General features: G+C 39.4%; 1 protein-coding gene and 1 long non-coding RNA gene across 3 annotated transcripts; one reads left to right on the forward strand and one right to left on the reverse strand.

Moving 5' to 3' along the window:
- Positions 1 to 6: 6 nt before the first annotated feature.
- On the forward strand, positions 7 to 19,607 carry LOC139793336 (carbonic anhydrase 13-like). Of its 2 annotated transcripts, none has more exons than XM_071737870.1 (7): positions 7 to 970; positions 5,879 to 6,076; positions 9,516 to 9,634; positions 12,949 to 13,044; positions 14,139 to 14,201; positions 14,986 to 15,141; positions 17,339 to 19,607. In XM_071737870.1, the coding sequence occupies exons 1-7, from the start codon at positions 940 to 942 to the stop codon at positions 17,450 to 17,452; spliced, it is 777 nt and encodes a 258-aa protein (XP_071593971.1). In that variant the 5' UTR covers positions 7 to 939; the 3' UTR covers positions 17,453 to 19,607. The 2 variants fall into 2 exon arrangements, with proteins under 2 accessions (XP_071593971.1, XP_071593972.1); XM_071737871.1 differs by lacking the exon at positions 7 to 970 and adding an exon at positions 6,433 to 7,212 and having other exon boundaries at positions 5,988 to 6,076.
- LOC139793338 (uncharacterized) lies at positions 12,925 to 17,386 on the reverse strand. Its single transcript, XR_011724588.1, has 3 exons — positions 17,317 to 17,386; positions 17,135 to 17,231; positions 12,925 to 13,038 (listed from the first exon to the last, which is right to left on the reverse strand). It is a non-coding gene; the product is annotated as an uncharacterized lncRNA (long non-coding RNA).
- Positions 19,608 to 21,254: the final 1,647 nt, after the last annotated feature.

Raw genomic sequence — 21,254 nt, forward strand, 5'->3', positions numbered from 1 at the left:
CCTGTTCCTCCTCCTCCTCCTCTTTCTCCGTCAGCCGCGGGGAGCGGGACCCGGGCACCGGACCCGGCACCGGACCTCTCACCGTCTACGTTTCCCACTCTCGTCTCTGTCCCTGTCCCAGCACCGGTTCCCGCCTGCTCGCTCTCTTCCCAGACAGCTTCCAGCGCGGGAAAGCTTCGCTTTCCGTGCGTGTCACTGCTGGACGCCGCGTCGAGTGCTGCGGTGCCAGGGAAGGCTACGTGCTGGACAGCCCCTAAAACACTGGGTTTAAATGAAAAAAAACAAAACGAAAACACACACACAAAAAAACAACAAAACAACAACAACAACCAAAACAAACAACAAAAAAAAACCCAAAAAAGTCATTTCGATCGGGTTGTGGGAAACCCTTCTGCCTGACGGGCCCCGCCTGTAAAACGTGAATTTTTCTACAGGTGGTTTCACAAGGAATTGCCTCACTCCCGTCGGACCAAGGCAGGAGCACAGAGCCCGGGATGCACTGCGTGCTCTGCTGCTTCGAGGGGAAGGTGGAGGGAGTAACCCCAGGAGCAGACGCTTATTTCCCCCGCTTTTCCTTGCCACACACCCCGTGGCACTGGCGGCAGGGTGGCTGTTGGAGGGGCAGCGGCTTCACTCCGTCGGGGCGATCCGCTGCGAGGTGACACGGCAGCTGCCAGCCGGGCGCTGCCCCCCCGGGACGCCCCGACGGCGCCGTGCTGCGAGGAGGCCGGGAGGCAGGGGGGGGTAGGGGCGAGAACCGGCAGAGAGGGGCCGGGGGGTCGGGCTGGGCGGGAGCGGAGCGCTGCAGGCTCCTTATCGACGCCCCAGCATCGGGGCGTCGCCGCCCGTAGCCTTCAAAGAGGGCGGCGGTGACGGAGCGGCTGCCTCTCCCGTCCCGTCCAAGCCCGTCCCAGCCCGTCCCGGCAAAAGACCAGAGCCATGCTGCACTGGGGATACGATGAGCACAACGGTAGGGAGGCATCGAGGGGCGGCGGGCCGGGGGGCTGGCCGGGGGGCTCCCGCTGGGGCCGTCGAGACTGCTAGAGGGGTATTCCCGAGGGCAGCTCCTGGGCACACGAGAAAGATGAATGAGCGGAGATGGTGTCGAAGCTTTGAAACGTGAGACCGAGCGGATTTTTGTCTCGGAATGATGGAAGGCTGGCCGCTGAGAGGTGTTCCATGCGTGTGGCATCGCCTGCCAGCCTTCGGTCGGTGGTGGTTGGAAAATTAGTCTGTCTCGTTCCCCGTAAGGATTTAATTTGCTCGTCTAGTTGAGTAGTTGCATGCACATAGACATTAGGAATTGCACATGCAATTAGACCGCCAAAGTGATCAGAGCAGCTGTATTGGCGGTGCCTGTCTGTCTTTGGCTGCATTCTGCTTCTTCTACGCAGTGGGAAATACTAGGTCATAGAATCGCACTTGAGATGTTTTTGGATTTTAGTTGTTTCATGGTTTCCTTAATCTCATCGGTCTTTGAAGTCCCAAGATGTGCTCATCAGCAGGCTTAAAGATTTTCCTCTGTTTTGCATTGTAAGTCATGCAAACACTGCTCCTGCAGTGTTTCCTGCAACCGGCTCACAAATCATGCAAGAAATTAAAGTGCTTTTGTAAATTGAAGACTAAGCTCTGATAAATATAATAGCTTACACTGTTTCTTGTTATACAGAGTAGTGAAAACACCATGGTAGTAAAAGGAGAAAGCTCTATGTTTGCATATACTAATGCCTATAGGAGTATGTTGCATTTATATTGTGACTTGGAGTTTGGAACGCTGTTTGTGCAAGATACTATCCTTCCTTGTCCTTTTGTTCAATCTTTTCTGGATGGATACACTTTTCCTGAAAAACTGGGTGGTGGTGTATCACAGCAATGTTGTGATGTTGCAATGATTAGGTGTGTTATCTACTGTTGTGCAGTCTACTCTACCCCTCCCATGAAGACGCAAATGGGTCTTGTTTTTTCTTTTTTTTTTCCCTCAGTGTTTTTTCTAAGAGGCTGTGGACTTCACCTGCGCTGTCGAGATAACAAATCCACTTTCCCTCCCTTATGCCACCCCTCCTCTTTTGCTATCCTCCACGTACAGGAAGGGGAGGGCACCAGAATTTCTATCAGGATGGCCCTGGACCCTGTTTAAGGCCCTGTTTCTCCTATAAAGCTCTGTTTACTGGCTGATGACTTTTGGGGTGAAATTTGACTTTCTCACTCGCCTCCTCTCTTGGAACCCCCAGCAGCTAATTTCCATCCCTCTTCTCCCACCTCTCATAGGAGTCTAAAGAGAGGCATGAACATCCAACATTTCACTTCTCTTCCGTACCATCAAGTTTTATTTCTCAGCTTTTTGCCTTTTTATGCATTTAATTTATTGGGTTTCCTTATTTCTTGTTATACTGAACAGCAAATACAAGAGATTTCTCTGGTTCTTGAAAAAAAATTGTTATTGTGAATGGCCTCGAATAGTTTCCTTGAGACTAAGATTAGCTTTTGCAACTAAGTAGGTAGCAACATAGTGAAATTAATTAAATAATTAAAATTAATTAATTAAATAATTAAAATTTGCACAGTCATTTGTTGAAGTTGACTTCCTGAAGAGTTGAAAAACTATTTGCATTCACTCTGAGTTCTGCGTTTGTTACTTGCAGTGCTAAAAGCAAACAAGGGAAAAACTTATTTACTTCTTAGCAGTAATAACTACAACAAAAATCATGCTGTGTGTAAACTTGTCTTTGACATACTTATGACTTACAGTCATACCATATTAGACATACCTGTCTGTATATATGCTGTATCTATGTATAAGGACATTGTCTGGCTGGTATACACAGCACTAAATGATCTCCCTTGCTTTGATGAGCACATTTCTGAAATGCAAAGAGGCATTGTTTTATTTCTATGCAAACCTTGGCCTTTGCTTTCTTGCCTCACAGTTTTGATGATGGTTATTTATGGAGGTGTAATACTGAGATCTCAAAAAACGGCTTCAGTGTGGCATCATGCATGCTTTCCTTAGCTGCTCAAGGCTCCTGTGAGCCCCTTCTCACCCCTTCACAGAAATCTATCACTTAGTTAATGGGGGAATTGCTTTAGTTAAAAGATAAATCCCATTGAATCATAAGAATCACATTGCCTTCAGTTTATTATTTGTTTAATAAAATATATGGAAAATATTTGGATGTGTTTTAGTACAAAAAATATGTCTTGGTCTAGTTACTACAACACTGAGGTGCTTTATAAGCAAAAAGGGTTATTAATTCCTTATTACTTTTTTTTTTCCTGACAATAATCAGGTAATTTTGCTGTCTTCTTAAAAATACTTAATTTCACCCATGAGTTTCCAACTCTTTTCATTAGATCTAGTCTTACTGTAACCTAATGTGCAACCAAATTACTCGCATAGCTAACTTTATAAATGTAAGCATTTTGGATATGTTAAACTGCAGTGGATTCTCTTTGGGAATAAATGAGGATGTGATCCTGCAAAGAGCATACTCAATTGCATATAACAGCAAACTGTCCAAAAAAAAGTTGACTGTTATGTGTGTCCTCCATTTATTCTAGCATAGAGGCTCACTGCAACTGAACCCTATTCTTGATGTCTCTGCAAGGCTTGTTTGAAGTTAGTCTTTTGATGAAAATCATCACCTTTAACTCCAGCTGGGTAAAAAAACACCACTTCTGGGTCCTATAGTGAGTTGTATTTCCTGACAAGCTCATAATTGCCTTTCTTGTGAGTTTTAGTTCTTTAGCTGAAAGTGTGCAGTGCTGTACAGTAAACTTAAGTAGCCATTGGCTAATCTAAAAGTGGCAGCCACATGTATTACTTTTGGGAACTCTGTGTCCAAAAATAGAGGCATGAAATCCTCAAGGCAGATGGTTCAGTTTCTTGTTCTGAACCTTGGCCACAATGGCTTTGATTGCTAAGAGCTACTGGGTAATCTCCTCAAGGAGGAAAAAAAAAAAAAAAAAAAAGAAAGAAAGAAAAAACAACCACATTTTCCCATCAGCAGGAGGGAATTTGCTAAGTTCAAAAATCAATATATTTGAGTCAGTAAATTAAGAAATTAAAGGAGGTGAATTGGTGAGGTATACATTTCATGGTTGTGTCTCAAAGCCCTCATGTGGAAAATTAAACTGTACATTATGTTGAGACAGAAGCATATGATTTAGGTCCAAATGAAGAAGAAATTTTCACCCTGGAGATTCCACTGACTTAAATCTGATTGTATGGCATGCAGTTGAGCTTCATGTTCATATTCTTCCAACTGTAATGTGTCATTTTCCAACATACTCTGTCATACTCAGTGTTTGCTTTGGGATGGGATCCATAGTGATGTGCTGGGCCACAGTTTTCCTAGACTGGCAAAAGAATGAGAACTGTATTAGACTGCCAGTAGATAATCCTGGAAGGAATACCTCTTGACACAATCAAGTGGTAAAAATTTAGTTGAAATGCCTTCATATTTTTCTGTATATTTTGAAATGTCAGATTTCTGGCTGTCTCATTTGACAGGTGTTTAATCACCAAAGCAAAAGATAAGCATAGTTTATTTGAGATAAAGGACAATGTCTTCAGAACTGAAGATTATTATTGAATAGTTAACTAATGCCACAATCACTGCCTTGGGTCCTCTTTGTGGCACATTCATATTATTTATGAATGCAAATAATGCAAATTTCCTGTAAAATAACTATAGTTGTTGCTCAGATGAACCAATAGGACCAAGCAGTTTAGCACATAAATATATTATGCTTTTCCTCATCTTGGGAAATCCTAAGCATAAAAATTAAGGTTTTTCTAAGCATCTGAAATCTCAGCATTTTGATAGTTATAAATAATGGAGTATTGCTCCTTAAGTTAATAAAATTGTACATTACATCTCTATCTACGAGGTCCTAGGATCTTGACAGAATTAAAATTATATCATGGTAAACTGTGTGTAATTAAAATATTTAGTAGCTTTGATGGCCAATTGTGAGGTGAGAAGAGCTAAGTTTAAACAGCTTTATATTTCAAACGTGTAGGATTTATATCTTCTTCCTTAGAAGTGGTTTGCTTGATGAGTTTTGTTAATGAAGTCATTAACAAAAGGACTTTAAAAAAATCAAGATGGAAGGCCCTTTCTTTTGTTCTAGCTGAGGTTTAAGTCTTAGGCTGGCCTTTGCAAGCTGCTTCCTCCCCCTTCCATTTTTTGGTGCTGCTCAAAAGAAAGTGGAGCTCTGCCCAGGTGGCTGTGGAGGTGGATTCCCCACGGCACTGCGAGACACTTCCCTCCTTGATTTACTGCCAAGGTGCTTGGGTTATTTTAGCACCTGGGAGTTTCTGAGCTATGTTCACTTCCTATTGAAGTCCAGGACAGAAAAATACCTGACAACTTTTGATGCTAGGCTATTAATCACAGTGTAATACTTTTTAATCCTTTTTTGTTGCCATGTTTATTTAAGTGCTAAGCCTTCTGGAAAGACCCAAACCCATAGGCTGATTTTTAGATTTGAGATCAGTTACATTCAGTATAGGGAACTATGAGGATTTCCAATGATGCAGATTTTACAACAGCAGGTTCTGATGTTCATATTTAAGTACCTCTTTTATCTCTCTTAGTTGATTTATTATCGTTCTTACCCATAATAAGCCTGGAGGACAAACATGTACTGTACTGTTTATAGTAATGAAAGATCATTGGCCTTGCAGACTTTTCCCTTACCTTACCTTTTTTCCATCCTAAACCTTGTTTTCTATGTTTACCTTATAGAACATATTACCCAAGGAAATTACTTGCACAGATTTCTTTTTCTATGACCTCTTTCTGCATTATTTATTATTCAAATATGTCTCAGCAATGGCACTGCCATCAGTTTAAACTTCTCCAATGCATTGCAGGGCCTGCCCACTGGAAGGAGGTTTTTCCTGTTGCTAATGGAGACCGCCAGTCACCCATTGACATCAAAACTGAGGAAACCAAGTATGATCCCTCTCTCCGTCCTCTAAATCCAAATTATGATCCAGCTTCTGCTAAAATCATCCTTAACAACGGGCACTCCACCAGTGTTGAGTTTGATGACACTGTCAACAAATCAGGTTTGTTCCTTTTCTGTTGTAATGTGCCTTCTTCCACTGTTTCCTGGGTAGTGTACATACAGCCCGGGCATGTCTGACTGCTAGGGATCAACTCCTCAAGCAGTAAGACTTTGCTCCTTCCTATGAGAGATTCCTTTTTTCCCTGTCTTTCAGCATGAAACAATGTGGGAACGTATTTGGACACAAGTTTGAGGCTGAGTTTCTCAGAAAGCACCAGGATTCCCTTTTCACAGGGATGATGTGGTTCACTGCAACCAGCTAGATAGTGCCAACCCCCCTATTTTAACAGTGTTTTGTACAATTTTTCAAATGCTTCTCTCTTTCACTGCAGATGAATCCTTTGTGTCTCATTACAGGTTCATTCCAACCGAATCATTCAAGTCTCTTACCTGACTTTAGCTTCAGGTTTGGTTATATGTTTTTACCATTTTTGCAATCCACGCCTGGACTTCTTGTGTCAGGAAAGAGCCAATGCAGAACAAATGAAATATAACTCCAGAGATCCGTTTTCTTCTCTGAAAAGTTTTATCATCCCAGTCTTTTCTAGGAGTATGTAGCTTCCCTTTTTGAAAGCAATAATACTTATTTAAGAGTTCTTTGGTTTAGCATAGTCTTTGTCATGCCTTCATCTTTAAAGCCATCTCTTGGATTGTTGGCAAGCTACCACACTATGCCTTGAAACTGAAGGAGTGCAGCTTCTGCAAGCAATAAATTCATCTTGAGGTTGTGTGAAGCTTAGCTGAGGATCCCTACCCTTGTGCATTCACAAAGATCAGAACCAGACCTGGACTAATTTGTGATCACCCTGTCCCTTAGTCCTGAGGAACTACTGACTTGTAGTAGCAACAGGGAGAGTTCTAGATAGAGACAACATCATACTTTGCTTTCCCAGACAGTCTTAGTTTAATTCTTCAATTTCCTGACAATACAAGCAACACTGGATGTTGCCTGAAAGCCATCAGCTGACCATCAGTGATCTGGTCTGACCTTGTGTGCATCAGATACCACGGGACTTCCCAGAATTAATCTTTGATTCAAGTCTAGTATGAATGGTTTAACTAAAGCTCACCTCTTAGAAAATCATACATATCTTGATTTCAAAATTTCCAGCGATGATGAACATACCACAACCTTTGGTAAGTTGTTCTAATTGTTCATTACCCTAACAATTAAAAAAATCAAAATCACACTTTATTTCTGGTGTAAGTTACATTAACTCATTAAAAAAAAAAAGAATAAATATGAATATAAATATACCAAGAACTTTCTAACTCCATCCATGTAAGTTACATTAACTCATTAAAAAAAAAAAAGAATAAATATGAATATAAATATACCAAGAACTTTCTAACTCCATCCATGAAGGGACAGGCCCTGTACATACATTTTCAAAGCCCTACATTTCTAAGGCTTGCAATGGTACCAAAGCAATGATAATGTAATCTTCTTCTTACTAATGTCCTCACACTGTATCTCCAAGGATATAGTTCATGTCATGGCAAAGCACTGACAGATATTGATCAGATAATAAACAAATATTGTCCCCAGTCACTTTCAGGAGACTCCATATCCTCTATGTATGGATAGATGCTTCAGTCCACATGCACTTTGCATTTTGGCCACTGTAATGCATTGCTTATAAAATAATTCAAATACTACTGTACCAGTAAACTTGAGTTTTTCATTATTTTCCCTAATTTTTGTCACTGTAAATATTATCAGTAATGTTTTTGTTTTCTTTCAGGTCATTGATCAAAAAATATTGAATTTTCTAGGGCCAATATTTGGCCTCTGGGGCACCCCTGTGAAGTAAGCACTTCTGCCACATAGTGGTTTTATGAAAAAAAAAAAATTAAAAAAAATAATTGGTACTAAATACATTAGCATCTTTGCTTATTAACTGACTTCCTTATGAACAATTTCTTCACTTTGGCCAGCATTGGCTGTAACTGCTAGTGTAATTCTGTTTATCCTCTTGGCTGCCACATTAGCTCCATTGTCTGGACTTGATCTATTGATGTTTCAAAGGCCTCTTCTTCCAGCTTTTTTTCAAACTGAAATGCTGATATGTTCCTTAAATAGCTTCTGGCTGTCTCGATTACTTTGGGATTGGAACAGTTTTACTGTTACTATGCAGTCAATAAGGCACAAATACCTTTATTCATTAGACCATTTTCCACATTTTTCATCAGAGGTATTTCACTGAATGCTGATGCATTTTTTCCCCTTAGTCAGTTAGAACATCAGTTTTACACTTTTCTGGGATCATTTGCCTCCAAGTTTTCAGTCCTTGAAAGAAGGAATTTATTTTAGGAGTGCCACTTCCCCATCCCCCTTGTTCACTATGATTATAGGCTCTGTAAAAGTGTGGATTTGAGTTGAAGTTTTAAGGAGGTCAAATATTTTTCCTCACAGATGAGCAGTTCCAGTTCCTTTTCATTAGCTAGGATACTTGTTTTAGCAGATAGGGAATTTAAGAAATTCTTCTTTTTTCTTTATTTGGTGGTGTTTTGTTCCTAACAAAGTCTAGGTTTTGGACTAAACCTAGAAGAAAGAAAATTACTATTGTCTTCCCTGATGCTCTTAATTTAAAAAACATAGTTAAAGCTCCCATCCCCTTCAAATTTCTGTAATTAGCCAGTAAACAAGCCCAGAATAATTCTCAAGCCCTCAAAGGAGATACAAACCCAGGAGAGTAGGGCAGTTTGTTTTATGGAGAATAAGGAATCTTTCTGAGTGTGATTCCCATTCTGGTCTCTGTGCAGAGATGGTTTGGTTCCAATTCTGAGTAGCAAAAGATGGCCACTTGTGAAAACAAAACATTTAAAAGCCTACCTGTATCTGTGGTAATTTGAAATAAATGGCTAATTAAGTGTTAGTAATTGCATTTGTACAATGCATATGGAGTGCTGGCTTAATTTTATTTATGTTAGCATATGCTCCTATTTGTCAAACTTCAACTAATGCAACTGGATTCAGTTGCCAGTGAAGGAAAAAGCCTTGAAAACTTTAAGCTCCACCTACTTTTGTCTAAATTCCAAAGAAGATAAGAAATTCTGCTCTCACACTTTTCTAACCCTCCCCTTTAAGCTTAATTTCTCAGTGATTTTTCTAAATACAATCAAAAGAGGAAACCATGTGCAAACCAGAAATATTTTTCCATCTTCTGAGAAATATACAGCCCACAGCAAACCAAATCTGGTGATAATAACTTATCCCTTAGTAGGCTATAGCCCACTAATCTACACCTAAACACATTTTTGAAAGTTGTATCCTGGACAACTGAGGATTACTCCAGTACTTCAAGGAAATAGGATGCCATCTGAGACAGCTTTTGAGGAGTAGGGGACTATCCGAAGACTCTGGTTGTGAGGTTAGAGGACATGGGCAGTGGCTTCTGTTCCTGCAGTGAATCCTTTTCTTCTGCTTGGGTTTGCAGTGCTGACTGGGGGGCCACTCAGTGGGACCTACAGGCTGCGCCAGATCCATTTCCACTGGGGGTCCAATGATGAAGCCGGCTCAGAACACGCAGTGGATGGGATGAAATATGCTGCAGAGGTAAGGTTTACATGGAGCCATCAGTACCTTGGAGCTTGTTTTGGACTAGTTTTCCATGATAAGAATGATGGTGCCCCTCCTCTTCCCACTTTTCCTTCTCCCCCCACTTTTCTGAGAGACAAGTGGTCTTCCTGAAGTGTTGCACGTTTGGTCCTTTTTCAAAGAGAACATATTTGAAAGCTTTGGAGAGGATTAGAAAAGGAGTACAGAAGACAAGAGCTCGATAAGACAAGAGCAAGACTTAATATTCAAGAGTGATTTTAAACTTTGTTTTTCACTATCTCTTCCTTGGAGAATATTTTCAAACTCAGCTTCAGTTACAGACCAGAGAATTGGTTAATCTGGGGACCGTGCAATGTAAAAATTATGCAGGACTGAGGACTGTCGTGTTTTGTGGTGCATTTGACAATGTGATGGTTCTGACTTGTGTTGAGAACTTAATAGCCATGGGCTGCCTGCTGTCTGTGGAGGGACTGGAGGAGGCAGCATCCCCCAGGGAGAAGTGCACCATCTGCCCTGGCATGAAGGGGTCACTCCTGCTCTGTCTCCTTCCATGTGTTTGTGTAGTCAACAGGAAAAAATACTCAGTCTCTGATTCCTCTTTGCAAATGGAAGTAGTGTGGACTGTTTTGACAAGATCTTTATCAACGTAACAGTGCAGACAGTAAAGGGCTTTCTGGGGTTAAAAAGAAGTTAAAAAAGTATTAAAATAAATGGTAATGGGCAAATTAAAGACATAATACTAAAGAAGAAAAACAATGAAATGTTTGCACAATGATGTGATCACATTTTACTGGACATGCTGTAAGAGATAGTGATCAGAAAAAAAAAATCAGTTTTCTAACACTAATGGGGAAAAGTGATATTTGCAGTGTTTAAAGGCTTATGTTTTCCACAGGAACCAGGTGAGATGGAGTGTAAAGAATTAATAGAGGTGCTTAAAAACCATTAAGTACCAAAACCAAATTTCTAGCTGAGAAAATATATTTGTTTCCCATCTAAGAAACCAAATGGAAGGAGAAAATATCTCTGAATTTCTAGCCAGTCTAAAAACCTTTCTGCTACCTGTTGGTTGGGTAACGCTCCACAAGAAGCTCTCTAAATGGCACTTTGGCTTTGGGATAAGAAACCCAGAATTAAAATGAAGGCTTCTGAGCACTGTTCACACAAAAAAAGAATACCTCAGGAAGAGACGTGAAGATGGTTTCAGTGCTCACCTCCTTAAGGAAGATGTCCAAGATGTCAAGAAAAAACATCAACCAAACCGAAGAAAGAATTAGTAAACAGGTAAAGAAGACTGCAAGGTTCAGCCCCCTAATCCCAGAAGGAATCAGAAGGGATCCGTGGCTCCATTCTTTGTGACAACCTATGGGCTGATCAAGGTCTCTTCACAAGCTGCAGTGACAGAGCGGTGGTAAGACGGGATATATTCATTAAAGAGAAGTCTCAAGACGTTGAGAATGGGGCTGTACCCAAAAGTGTTTCACAGCTCTCTTTTGGGCTTTGGATTTTAGGGGGTTGGTTTGGGTTTTGGTTTGGGGTTTTTTTGTTTGTTTTTTTTTTTTTCGGAAAAGCTACGAGGGAGTGGGCTTTATTTAGTTGCAGGAGTTTTTGTTTTGTGCTGTTTTTTGCTTTTTTAAAAATCCACAATAAAAGTCAATTTAGACCGAGAGTATCTGTTTCCTTTTTCTACATCTAAAAATGTAATTGTTTAAAGTTGTTCAATGTAGCTTTTGTGAATTTACAATAGTGAGTGGTACAGGTGTTATGAGCTCCAAGATTCTAATGCATCTGAGAATGGATTAGTGTACTGGGTTCTCCTCCTGGCTTAGTTTATAATATTTTTAGCAACTTTTCTTTAAGGACCTCTGTGAGTAAGCATGTGTATCATTGCGAGCATGCATTTACTATTGATTGCAGAGGGATTCCTTACTTGCTGGAACTAATGCTTCAGCACTTCAGAGTACAAGTGCTTAAAAAATATTAACTATACCATGTAACACCAAGTAATGGCTCTGTTTTACAGATATGGAAAATTAAAACTCATAGAGGTGAGACAAGAACTGAAACTTAGAGTCTGAGTCTTCACACCCCTAGATTTGTATTTCTACCACTCAGCTATGTTGTTTCCCATAGAAAGCCTTTAAAGCAAGTTCCAGCTTTCCTAAATATCTCTTCCCTTTAGGTGTCTTGAAGGGCTGTATTCCAAAAGCAAGCCTGTTTTGTTTTGGATTTTTTCATGGGTTCATCCCATTTTAAGTCACTCAGTGTAGCTGTTTTTCAGCACTCCTGAAGTCTGAAAAGCAGGTCAGCAGTTTTAGGAAAGCCAGTCCCATGCCCTGTTTCTGACCCTCTCTTTTCTTATCTTAAACCTACGGGTAGTAAGATTTACTAATCCACTGAGGACTTCTGAGAGTAATTAATGTTTGTGAAGTACTTAGTCTTAAGTGCTGTGTGAGTGTGTGTGCTCTCTCCAGTTTGGCAGTCTGATCATTGCTCAAGGCTGGGATGTTTTGGCACTTCCCAGGAACCAGGACCTCCTGCTGCAGAACATGGCCAGGATGTAGGAACCCTGATTGAGCAGAAGCAACTGAGGTGGCATGGGGGTAGACATTATGGGCTTTTCCTTTTCCCACCTGGCTAGGTGGTGTCTTTTAGATGCTTAAAATATTGCCACAGAACAGTTCCAGCATAAGGCATGTTGGAAATGTAAATGCTCAAACCTGAGATTATCAAGCTTGTAAGTGCCTAACTACAGGTAATCTTAGAAAATGGAAGGTGTAAAAAAAGAAATTTCGAACTTCAACTTAAACTAAACAAGGGAAAAGGGGTCAGTGCGAGTTTAGTGTATGTTGTTCTCCCTGTTTTCTAGCTATTTATGTGGCAGATTAATGTTCCTGAAAGCTTGATTAAGGAAAAAGAGGAGTAAAATACTAATGACATGCTCATGATTTTCAATCACTTTTTAAAATCAGCTGTACTAAAAATGGGTTTAAAAGCTTTAGTTATATAACCATGGGATATCTTGTCTTAGCTGCTTTGTTCAAATTCTGGGGACCCAAAATCAGTTTGCCAGGCACTGTGTTGTGCTGATTACTGCTAAATTTTGAATAATCCCCGCCACAGGAAATGCTTTTGCTCTTGGTGTGAACTACATATTTACTAATTTCATTAAATATTTGCATTTAGAAAACCAAATGGCTCTCAGTACAGAAGAGTTAAGTAGACTATCAAAAGCAGTAAATTTGCAGTATTAATTTTTGATTATTTTAGTTCAGCTGGAGTTGATGCTGTCTGTGTCTCTTGCTTTCCAGCTTCATGTGGTCCACTGGAACGCAGAAAAATATTCCAGTTTTGTTGAGGCAGCTCGTCAGTCAGATGGATTAGCAGTCATGGCTGTATTTCTGAAGGTAAGAGAAAAATGCCTCAGTAGTAATAAATCTGCATTATGAGCCCAATGGGACAATGGTGATGGTTAATATAATTAGTGCTAAAGACATAATTGTTTTATATGAGCATTAAACTATACTTTTACCTTCCTACTGTTTACTTTCCAGTTAGAAAGCTGTGCTTCCCTAAACATTAAAAATATCAGAATAACAGAATTTCAAAACAGTGAGACTCTTCATTTTGCCTAGTCTGCAATTCTGTACCACATAAGATGCAGAACTTAATTCAGATGCCCCTGTATAGATCTCAATACCTTGTGCTTGACCAGCAGGTCTCTTTAGGAGAGCAGTCCTGGTTCAAACACTTCTTTAATAGTTTATTTCTGAGCTGACAGTTTCTTTTGAAAACTAAAAAAACCTTCCACCCCTGAATCTGGAGAATTGCCCTGTAATTGTTACTTTTACCTCTTTGTGTCCTGCACCTGTTGTAACATGAAATTCAAGTTTCGCAACAGCTTCATTGACTTCTGTATGAAGAAGCAGATGGAGAATTCACACATTCCATGACAAAGGATGGAGCTTTGGTCAAGTCTGTAGCTTTTGTCCAGGTGCTGAAGCTTCCTGGCCACGCATAGTGCCAGTGCTGATGTGGGTGCAGTCAGTAAGCTATTACATACAATAGCTGTAAAGAACTGATTCAGTAATTCTCTTGCTAGTTTACCTTGTAACAGTTCAGCAAAAGTTTCATTGGATTTCTTGGCCTGCACTATGTAAGAATGATGCTTTCACTGTTTAAGTAATTTAAATTTCGGCCCTAAGCCTCATACTTTTAATATTCTGCATGCAAAACATGAAAAAGAAATTGCTTTTATTTCCCCATATTGTAAAGTTTGTAAGTCTTTTGTAGCTGAAATAATTACTATGAGTAGCCAGAGTAAAGGGAGTGGGTATTCTTACAGCCAGCTAGTCACAGGCCCATATTCAGAAAAAAACATCAGATCTCACAGTCACATAATTACAAAATAATTTCATTATGTGTTTCCTTTTTGATGATTTATTCTTGCTATTTTTCTCTGTACCTGAAAGATTTTTTTTTATTTCTCTGGTGTTAATAGATTGGTGAATGCAACCCTCAGCTGAAGAAGATTACAGACCGCTTGGACACCATCAGAATCAAGGTGAACGAATGCTTCTAAAAGAATACTAATGCTGGTGGTTCCTTTTGTTGTTTTGTTTTTTTTTTTTTTTGTAACCTGGCTGCTACTTCCTTCATCATTGTGTTAGGAACATTCTTGTTATGTAAAGTTGAAAACTAAGCAGACAAAGAATAATTTCCATACCAGAAGGGATCAGAGGAGAAAGCTGATGTCTCACAGAGCCTAACCCCTGACAAATCTGAAGCTGTGAGAATACTAAAAGGAGAAAAACATAATTTATGGAAAGTTGCAAAAAAATAAGGGAAAGATTTCCTCCTCTGTTTTGTTTCTGATACCAGAAGAGGGAGAACCCATGGGCCAGGGAGGAGTGAAAGGGGAGGGATGCAGGCAGCAGGACACGGGACATGTTGGGTTACTCCACCATCAATTCCACCTTGGAAGTCTGGCTTCTTCTTACCTCTCCCTCCATCCCACAGCCATTTGTTACTGTAGGGAGCCTGTGCTATCACAGTATCTTTGATGGTGTCCTTGCTGGCAGCAAAGGCTGTCATAGAGGTAAGACCTCATCAGAGAGGCACTGGTGCACTTGCTTTTGTCATCCAGGATGCTGCCAGACCATTTTCTAGTGGAACAAGCCCCACCTCTTTTGGTGTAATTTATTTTGGCCTCTTGCCTTTTTAATAACATTGCCTGTTTTTAAAATTATCTTTAACTTTGTGTAAGAATTACTTTCCTGAATATATTTAATCTAGAACAACCATGAGCTTGCCTTTTTTTTTCTTGCTTTCTTCTTTTTTTTAATAAGGGTAAAAAAGCACTGTTCACGAACTTTGATCCCAGCTGTCTGCTTCCCAAGTCTCTGGACTACTGGACTTACTTTGGCTCTCTCACTGTTCCACCTCTTCTTGAGAGTGTCATCTGGATTGTCCTGAGAGAGCCCATAAGTGTTTGTTCTGAACAGGTACAGTATTTTTTGATTTTTCACTGTTATAGAAATGTTGCTTCTGTAAGATTTGAAGTGTAAATGCCACCCAAAAATATATATTTCTTGCAGCCCTTGTATTGTATACCTTACCAAAATTTCAAAGGACAGAAAGTGTCTATCAAATTTATCCTGCATTTCTTTGTATAACAGAATAATATTGGTTATCCATGCATTTAAAAAATCTTCATACTTGAAAAAAATAAAAGAAAAAGAGGTAAAGAGGTTCTGGTGACACTTAGAAATCCTGGAATTCTACTCAATTAGATTATTTGTGTATCCTGCCCAAACCTCTTTGTCATTTTTATTTGTTGGTCACTGGTAAATTTCTTCTAATACTTCAGATATATAAACCTTAGTGAATTTACTAGAATAATGAAAACCAAATACAATTGTAGTAAGTTGGTTTATATGTCAGGCTATCTTAGGAATAAGTGTGAAATCACACAAAAGAGTCTACTGGTATTTTTTGTTACCTGATGTGTCATGGCACATATTAATGCTGCAACAGTGACACCCAGTGGGCTGATCAGTCTAGGTATAAAGTTTTTCCCACTGGAGACTTGAAATATGTCAAATTATAGCTTCTAATATTGGACATCGATTATGTGCATCACCTGCAATATGGTATCAATACTTTGGACACACTGTACCCTTAAGATTTTTGTGCCACAGTGTTCGTTTCATTCGTGGTCAATATTACAAATACCTCAGAAAATTTTATACTTTAGGCCACATACTCAGCAAAAGTGGTGACTTCAGTCTTAGCACAAAAAAGGCAGTTTACTGCATGCTATGCTTGTTAGTCAGGAGACCTCTAATTCTGTTTGCAAGTGATTTGAAGTCATGTTCATTTGTGCATTTTTCTTATCTGTATCTCTTCCCCATTTCCCTCAGTCTGGCTTTGTAAGACTCACTGTAGTGTATATGGGTTTAAGATTAAAAATTTGTGTTAGACCATCAACTTCCCAAAGGCAAGCCAGGTTAAAAATGTTTTGATTTGGGCTAATTTATAATTAATACATTCTAAAATGTGAAATACTGTATGCAAACACCCACATGTAATAGGTTCAAAAAACATGGTGTTGGAAACAGTGTCAAATACAGTGATTCTTTACCAGTCATTTTTCACATAATGTAGTTTCATCTTATGCATTCAAGTATAAATGTGCTACATTCTTATAAGTAAGCATGTAGCTAAAAGTCCAGTAAAGTCCACTCTTGTGACTGATCAGTCATCACCATGACTCATACTGTTTTGCCCTTTAATTTTATTCTCAATTTTGAATTTCACTGGGCTTTTCCAGTTTACTACCTACTGCTTTTAAGTTTTAGAAATACACAGGGAGCCTGAATTACATATTATAGCTTCAGAAAGGGGTGAAATAAGATAGTATTGAATTTTTTGCTCTTATTGCAATTAAGATGCAATGTGCTGTACAACTAAATGCTCTATTTTAATGGAATGATTTTGTTCTGTTCTGTCCTTGGTGGCCTAGAATGGAAGTAAGTTGCTATATAGAAACAGTAAATATTGGAAATATTAGAAATTAGACAAAATACTAAACATCTGATCAGAAATCATACTCAGATTTCCTGAGTTTTAGGCAGGGAGCTCTGGTCTGGGCTTCTGCTTAAGCAGAGAAGCTTATGCTGAGTTATGAATAACTCCTTGTTCAAATGGGAAAAATCTGGAATCTCTCCTGGTATGAGTACATACTTAATAAATGAAAAGTGCTATTTACAGAAGCTTTCTATAGCACCACTCCTAGTATTCCAGGTTAATTGTGAATATGCTCTTTGAACGAGAAGGTATACACAGGTGCACATAAGAAATATGATTTTCCAACACAACATTTCAGAATCTCCAAACTATAAAATCAAAGTAAAAATATTTTAAAAACCCTTTGTAGATCAGGTTATCTAGGGCAAAGTGTGAATATAGGAATAAATTATCCTTCTGTGCACTTACATTTTGTCACATATTTTGGGAGATTTCCTCAGTAGTCATCATTTTCCATTTGTAAGAAGTGGTGACATTGCTATAGAAAAATACAGTTCCATTCTTCCTGGAGGGAAAAAAAAAAAAAGGTGGCAATTATTTTTAATCTTTACTACACATTTTTTCACTAGTATGAGAGGCTTCTGCTGAACCTTATGTCTCTCTTGATTGCAGCTTGCCAAATTTCGCAGCCTCCTGAGCACGGCCGAGGATGAGGTCGCCTGCTGCTTGCTGAGAAACTACCGCCCTCCCCAGCCCTTAAAGGGAAGAGAAGTCAGAAGGAATTAAAGGAGTAAAGCCAGAGTAGTCTCCCTATGAAATCAAAGGCTGAATTAATTTTAATAGTTAATATACTGTGTGATTTTTTGGTGTTGTTTTTTGGTTTTTTTAATTATCGTTATTATTTTGTTGTTCTGTTTGTTGGGTTTTGTTGGGTTTTGTTGGTGAGTTGTTTTAAAATAAGTGGTTTTTTAATGCTGGTTACCCATGCAGCCATTTGTCCCAGATAAGACTGTCCAAAATTGTTGCAGTTTCAATGCCAATAGGTCTGACTGTGTTTGAGTGTGTTGGTTTGGGGGCATCGACACCTTAGCCTTGAGTGCAGAGAGGGCGATGCTAAAAGGGGTCAGATGTGGTGAAGGAGATGTCCAGAATTTGCCACCAAATTACTGAACAGGATCCCTGATATTAATGGCAGGAAAGGATTTTCTGGGATTGTTCTTCTGGTCTCTAACATAGCATTTAGCTTCTATATGAGACTTCACACTGTAATTTTCAAGAAAAAATATTTCAAGGTTGATACAATTTCATTGCTGACTCTTGCAATACAATGCTTACCTCCTGCAAAAAGCAGTAGTGACAAACAGTATTTAAGTAAAACAAACACATATCGCATCCTGTTATTCTGACTGCTTCATAGCAGTAATGATGTCCTGATTGATTCTATTTTTTTTAAAAAAAGCAAATAGTAAGGACTGAGTGTGTTGCAGGATCATATCATGTGGATTGGGTATTCCTAAATTCTACCACCTATAGTGATGGAATTGTCCTGCAAACTACAATGTGGGAAGGCATATAGGGAACTAAATCCAGTCTGTTGCATTTGGTGAACAATAAGGGATTGTAACACTATATCCATGTAGCATTAGGCTCCTACCACTTAAAATCAGGAGCCAGGGATATCTGTTGCCCCACAGTGTTTCATACTGGACACATTGCACGCTCCAGTGAGAAGCACATGCTGCATACATCACATTTTGCAGTGGAGCTCAGCACCACTCAGGTATGCAATGTTTCCTAGGTACTGGCTGTCATAGCTGAACTTGGGTGGTTGCATTTATATTCCAAGACCAAAGGCAGCAGTTAGAGCAAGCCAAAGAAATCAGATTCAAGTCAATATCTAATAAGACATAAAATCTCAATAGTAATATGTTGAAGCCTGTCTTTATAAATTGACTTGAGCCTGTGTCTCTCTCAGGAGTTTTCTTTATCTGAATATAATTGTTTTATGTCAAATTTATTTTTCTTTTTAATCAATTTGCCATAGGATGTAGCTTAGTATGGGATTAGATTTACCCTCAGACTGTGAGAACTCTGTAGTGAAAATCAGTGATAACTGAAAGGGGCAGCTAAAAGTTTCATGGGCAGCAGCTACCACCAGTCTCTGCAGTACTTCTGACCATGGCTGCTGTCCATGAATGTGTCTTTTTATAGGTTTAATAGGCTGTACCTTTTATCTCAACAGGTATTTTGATCTTAGATATTCAAACATGAGGGAAATTACAATCAGGATTGACTTTATTTACCTTCTTATAACGGAATAATTTAGACATAGAGATATTGATATTTTATCTTAGTTTAAGATAGGTGGATTATTTTTTTTTTAGGTTTTATCGTCCCCAGAATATAGCTACTATTACTAAAAGATCTCTCAATGCCTTCTGAATGTTTTCTGGAGGAAAGAATACAAATAGACCATGTGAGAAACTGAAAAGCATTTGGCAACTTCAGCAGGTACAGGTATTAGGGGAAAAAACTACAGGTAGCTTTTTTTTTTTTTTTTTGCTCTTTTTCTTTTTTTCTTTTTAATAGGAAGAACTATGCAGCTGAAAAGACCTCAGGTTCATTCTTTCTGAATGAGAATGTCTGGGAAGTGTGCATGGAGAGAGTGGGAGTGTGTTGGGTGTTTTTACACCCTCTTTTAGACTTAGTGTTGGATCTGATATGTTTCCGTGTCATGTGAGTAGCTGCAGAACATGAACAAAATGTTTACAGGTTGCACGAAGGTTATAAAGTATGTCTGTCTCAGAAGAGAAAATAGTAAAGCTACTGATTCATATCAGAAACAAAAGTTTTACATGTTTTTTTACATACTGAAAACAGTGGACTTTATCGGTGTTTTGATATTTATAAGTATTTTATCATAATAAAAAAATGAATTTTATGAATGTGTCTTGTATTTTCTATTGAAGATATCAAAGTTTTAGATTCAAGGCTGTAGTTTTATAACTAGCACTGGTTTTGTAAAAAATTGTCACCCTTAATTTGAAGTCTATCTTTTCTATGTTCCAAGTAAAATCTCTTTGGCAGAGGTAAGACATGCAATCAATTTTACATAGTTTCTGATAGCACATTTTTGAACTATTGACTAATTTTATAGACTCAAGCAAGTAAGTTTTAGAAGAAGGCAATCTTTCCAACGGGGAGATGCAATGTTCACATTAGAATGACATGGCATGGTACTGCATCAGGCTATAAGACAGTGCTGGTATCTGAAGAAGACTAGAAATGTTCAATTTCCTGAAATCCTTTGGAAATAGCTTCCCAGGTTATCCATCTACTGCAACAGTAAGACGAGAGCATGGACTCAGTCTCAGCACTGAGCATTTGGTTGCATCCTCTAATTTAATCTATGCCCAAATTGTCCTGAATCTCAACCAGATTACATGGCATGGTCCCAGGGAATTAAATCTCAAGTCTGGGCTCTGTGCTGTACTACAATGATAAGAGCAAACTAGGCTGAAATATATGATCTCCTACCCCCTGAGGCTGCAGGTCTCTGATCAACTTCTTACCCTCTGGCACACTTGGAGCCTTTATACTAAAAGGAACGAAATACTCATTCACCTAAAAACATACCGAGTATCCACTGAAAGTAGTAGCTGTCAGGAACTGTGCACAGTTGGATGGCTGATCACCCATAAACTTATTCTTAGAATTAAATAAACTGCAGCAGAGTGTTGGGGTCAGCTCTGCTGATTTTGGCACAGGAGGGAAGCAATGCCCTCTCCTGTGTTAGCAGCCTTTGCCAGTGTCCTGGTTTGGGTCAGGATAAAGGTAATTTTCTGTCTTGTACTTCTGCTTTCAGCTAAGTGTCTTGTAAGTAGCTGCACTTGCTGAAATTAACAGCAAGTTTCTCAGACAGTGTCTGCTTCTGGGACTGATAATGCTCAATGTTTGTAGTTACAGCCAGAGACTGGTGTGCAGAGCCAAGGGCACTGCTCAGTTCTGAGGAACATTTCACCTTCCAGAAGGAGAAAAGGAGTAAAAAGGTCCCACCTGCAGCCCTCCTTTGGGGAGGAACGGACAAGATAGGTGGCCAAAATTGACCAGAGTATTCCATCCCATACACATCATACTCAGTATAAATTTGAGCGATCATGCTTTTCCTGCTTCTCCTTCTTCACCTGCCCCTGTTTACTTTGGCATCCTGGGAGGATTCCATCTGTTCATCTGCCTGTGGTCCTGATCCGTGCCAGCCCTTATCTGTGTGTTCTGCCTCCAGCTCCTGACTGCTGCTGACTCCAGGAGTCCAGCCTGGACTTTCCCAGGGCTGCCCTGCAGCCTCGGTGGTGACGTGAGAGTTATTGGGGAAAAGTGGGGAGGAACATGGTATCAATTTTCCTGTATATTTGTATATATTTTGTCATTTTTTCCTTTTTATCATTCCTGTTTCATTGAAGTTGTGTAGATTAGTTTCCAACCCTTAAGTCTCCCTTATTCTCTCTCCTTCCCTTATCTGGGAGGGGAAGGGGATTAACAGAGAGCATCTGTTATTTGTTTCAATTGCTGGGCCAGAGTTAAACCATGA

The sequence above is a fragment of the Heliangelus exortis genome, chromosome 2 (assembly GCF_036169615.1).
Source record: "Heliangelus exortis chromosome 2, bHelExo1.hap1, whole genome shotgun sequence".
Taxonomy (NCBI): Eukaryota; Metazoa; Chordata; class Aves; order Apodiformes; family Trochilidae; genus Heliangelus; species Heliangelus exortis.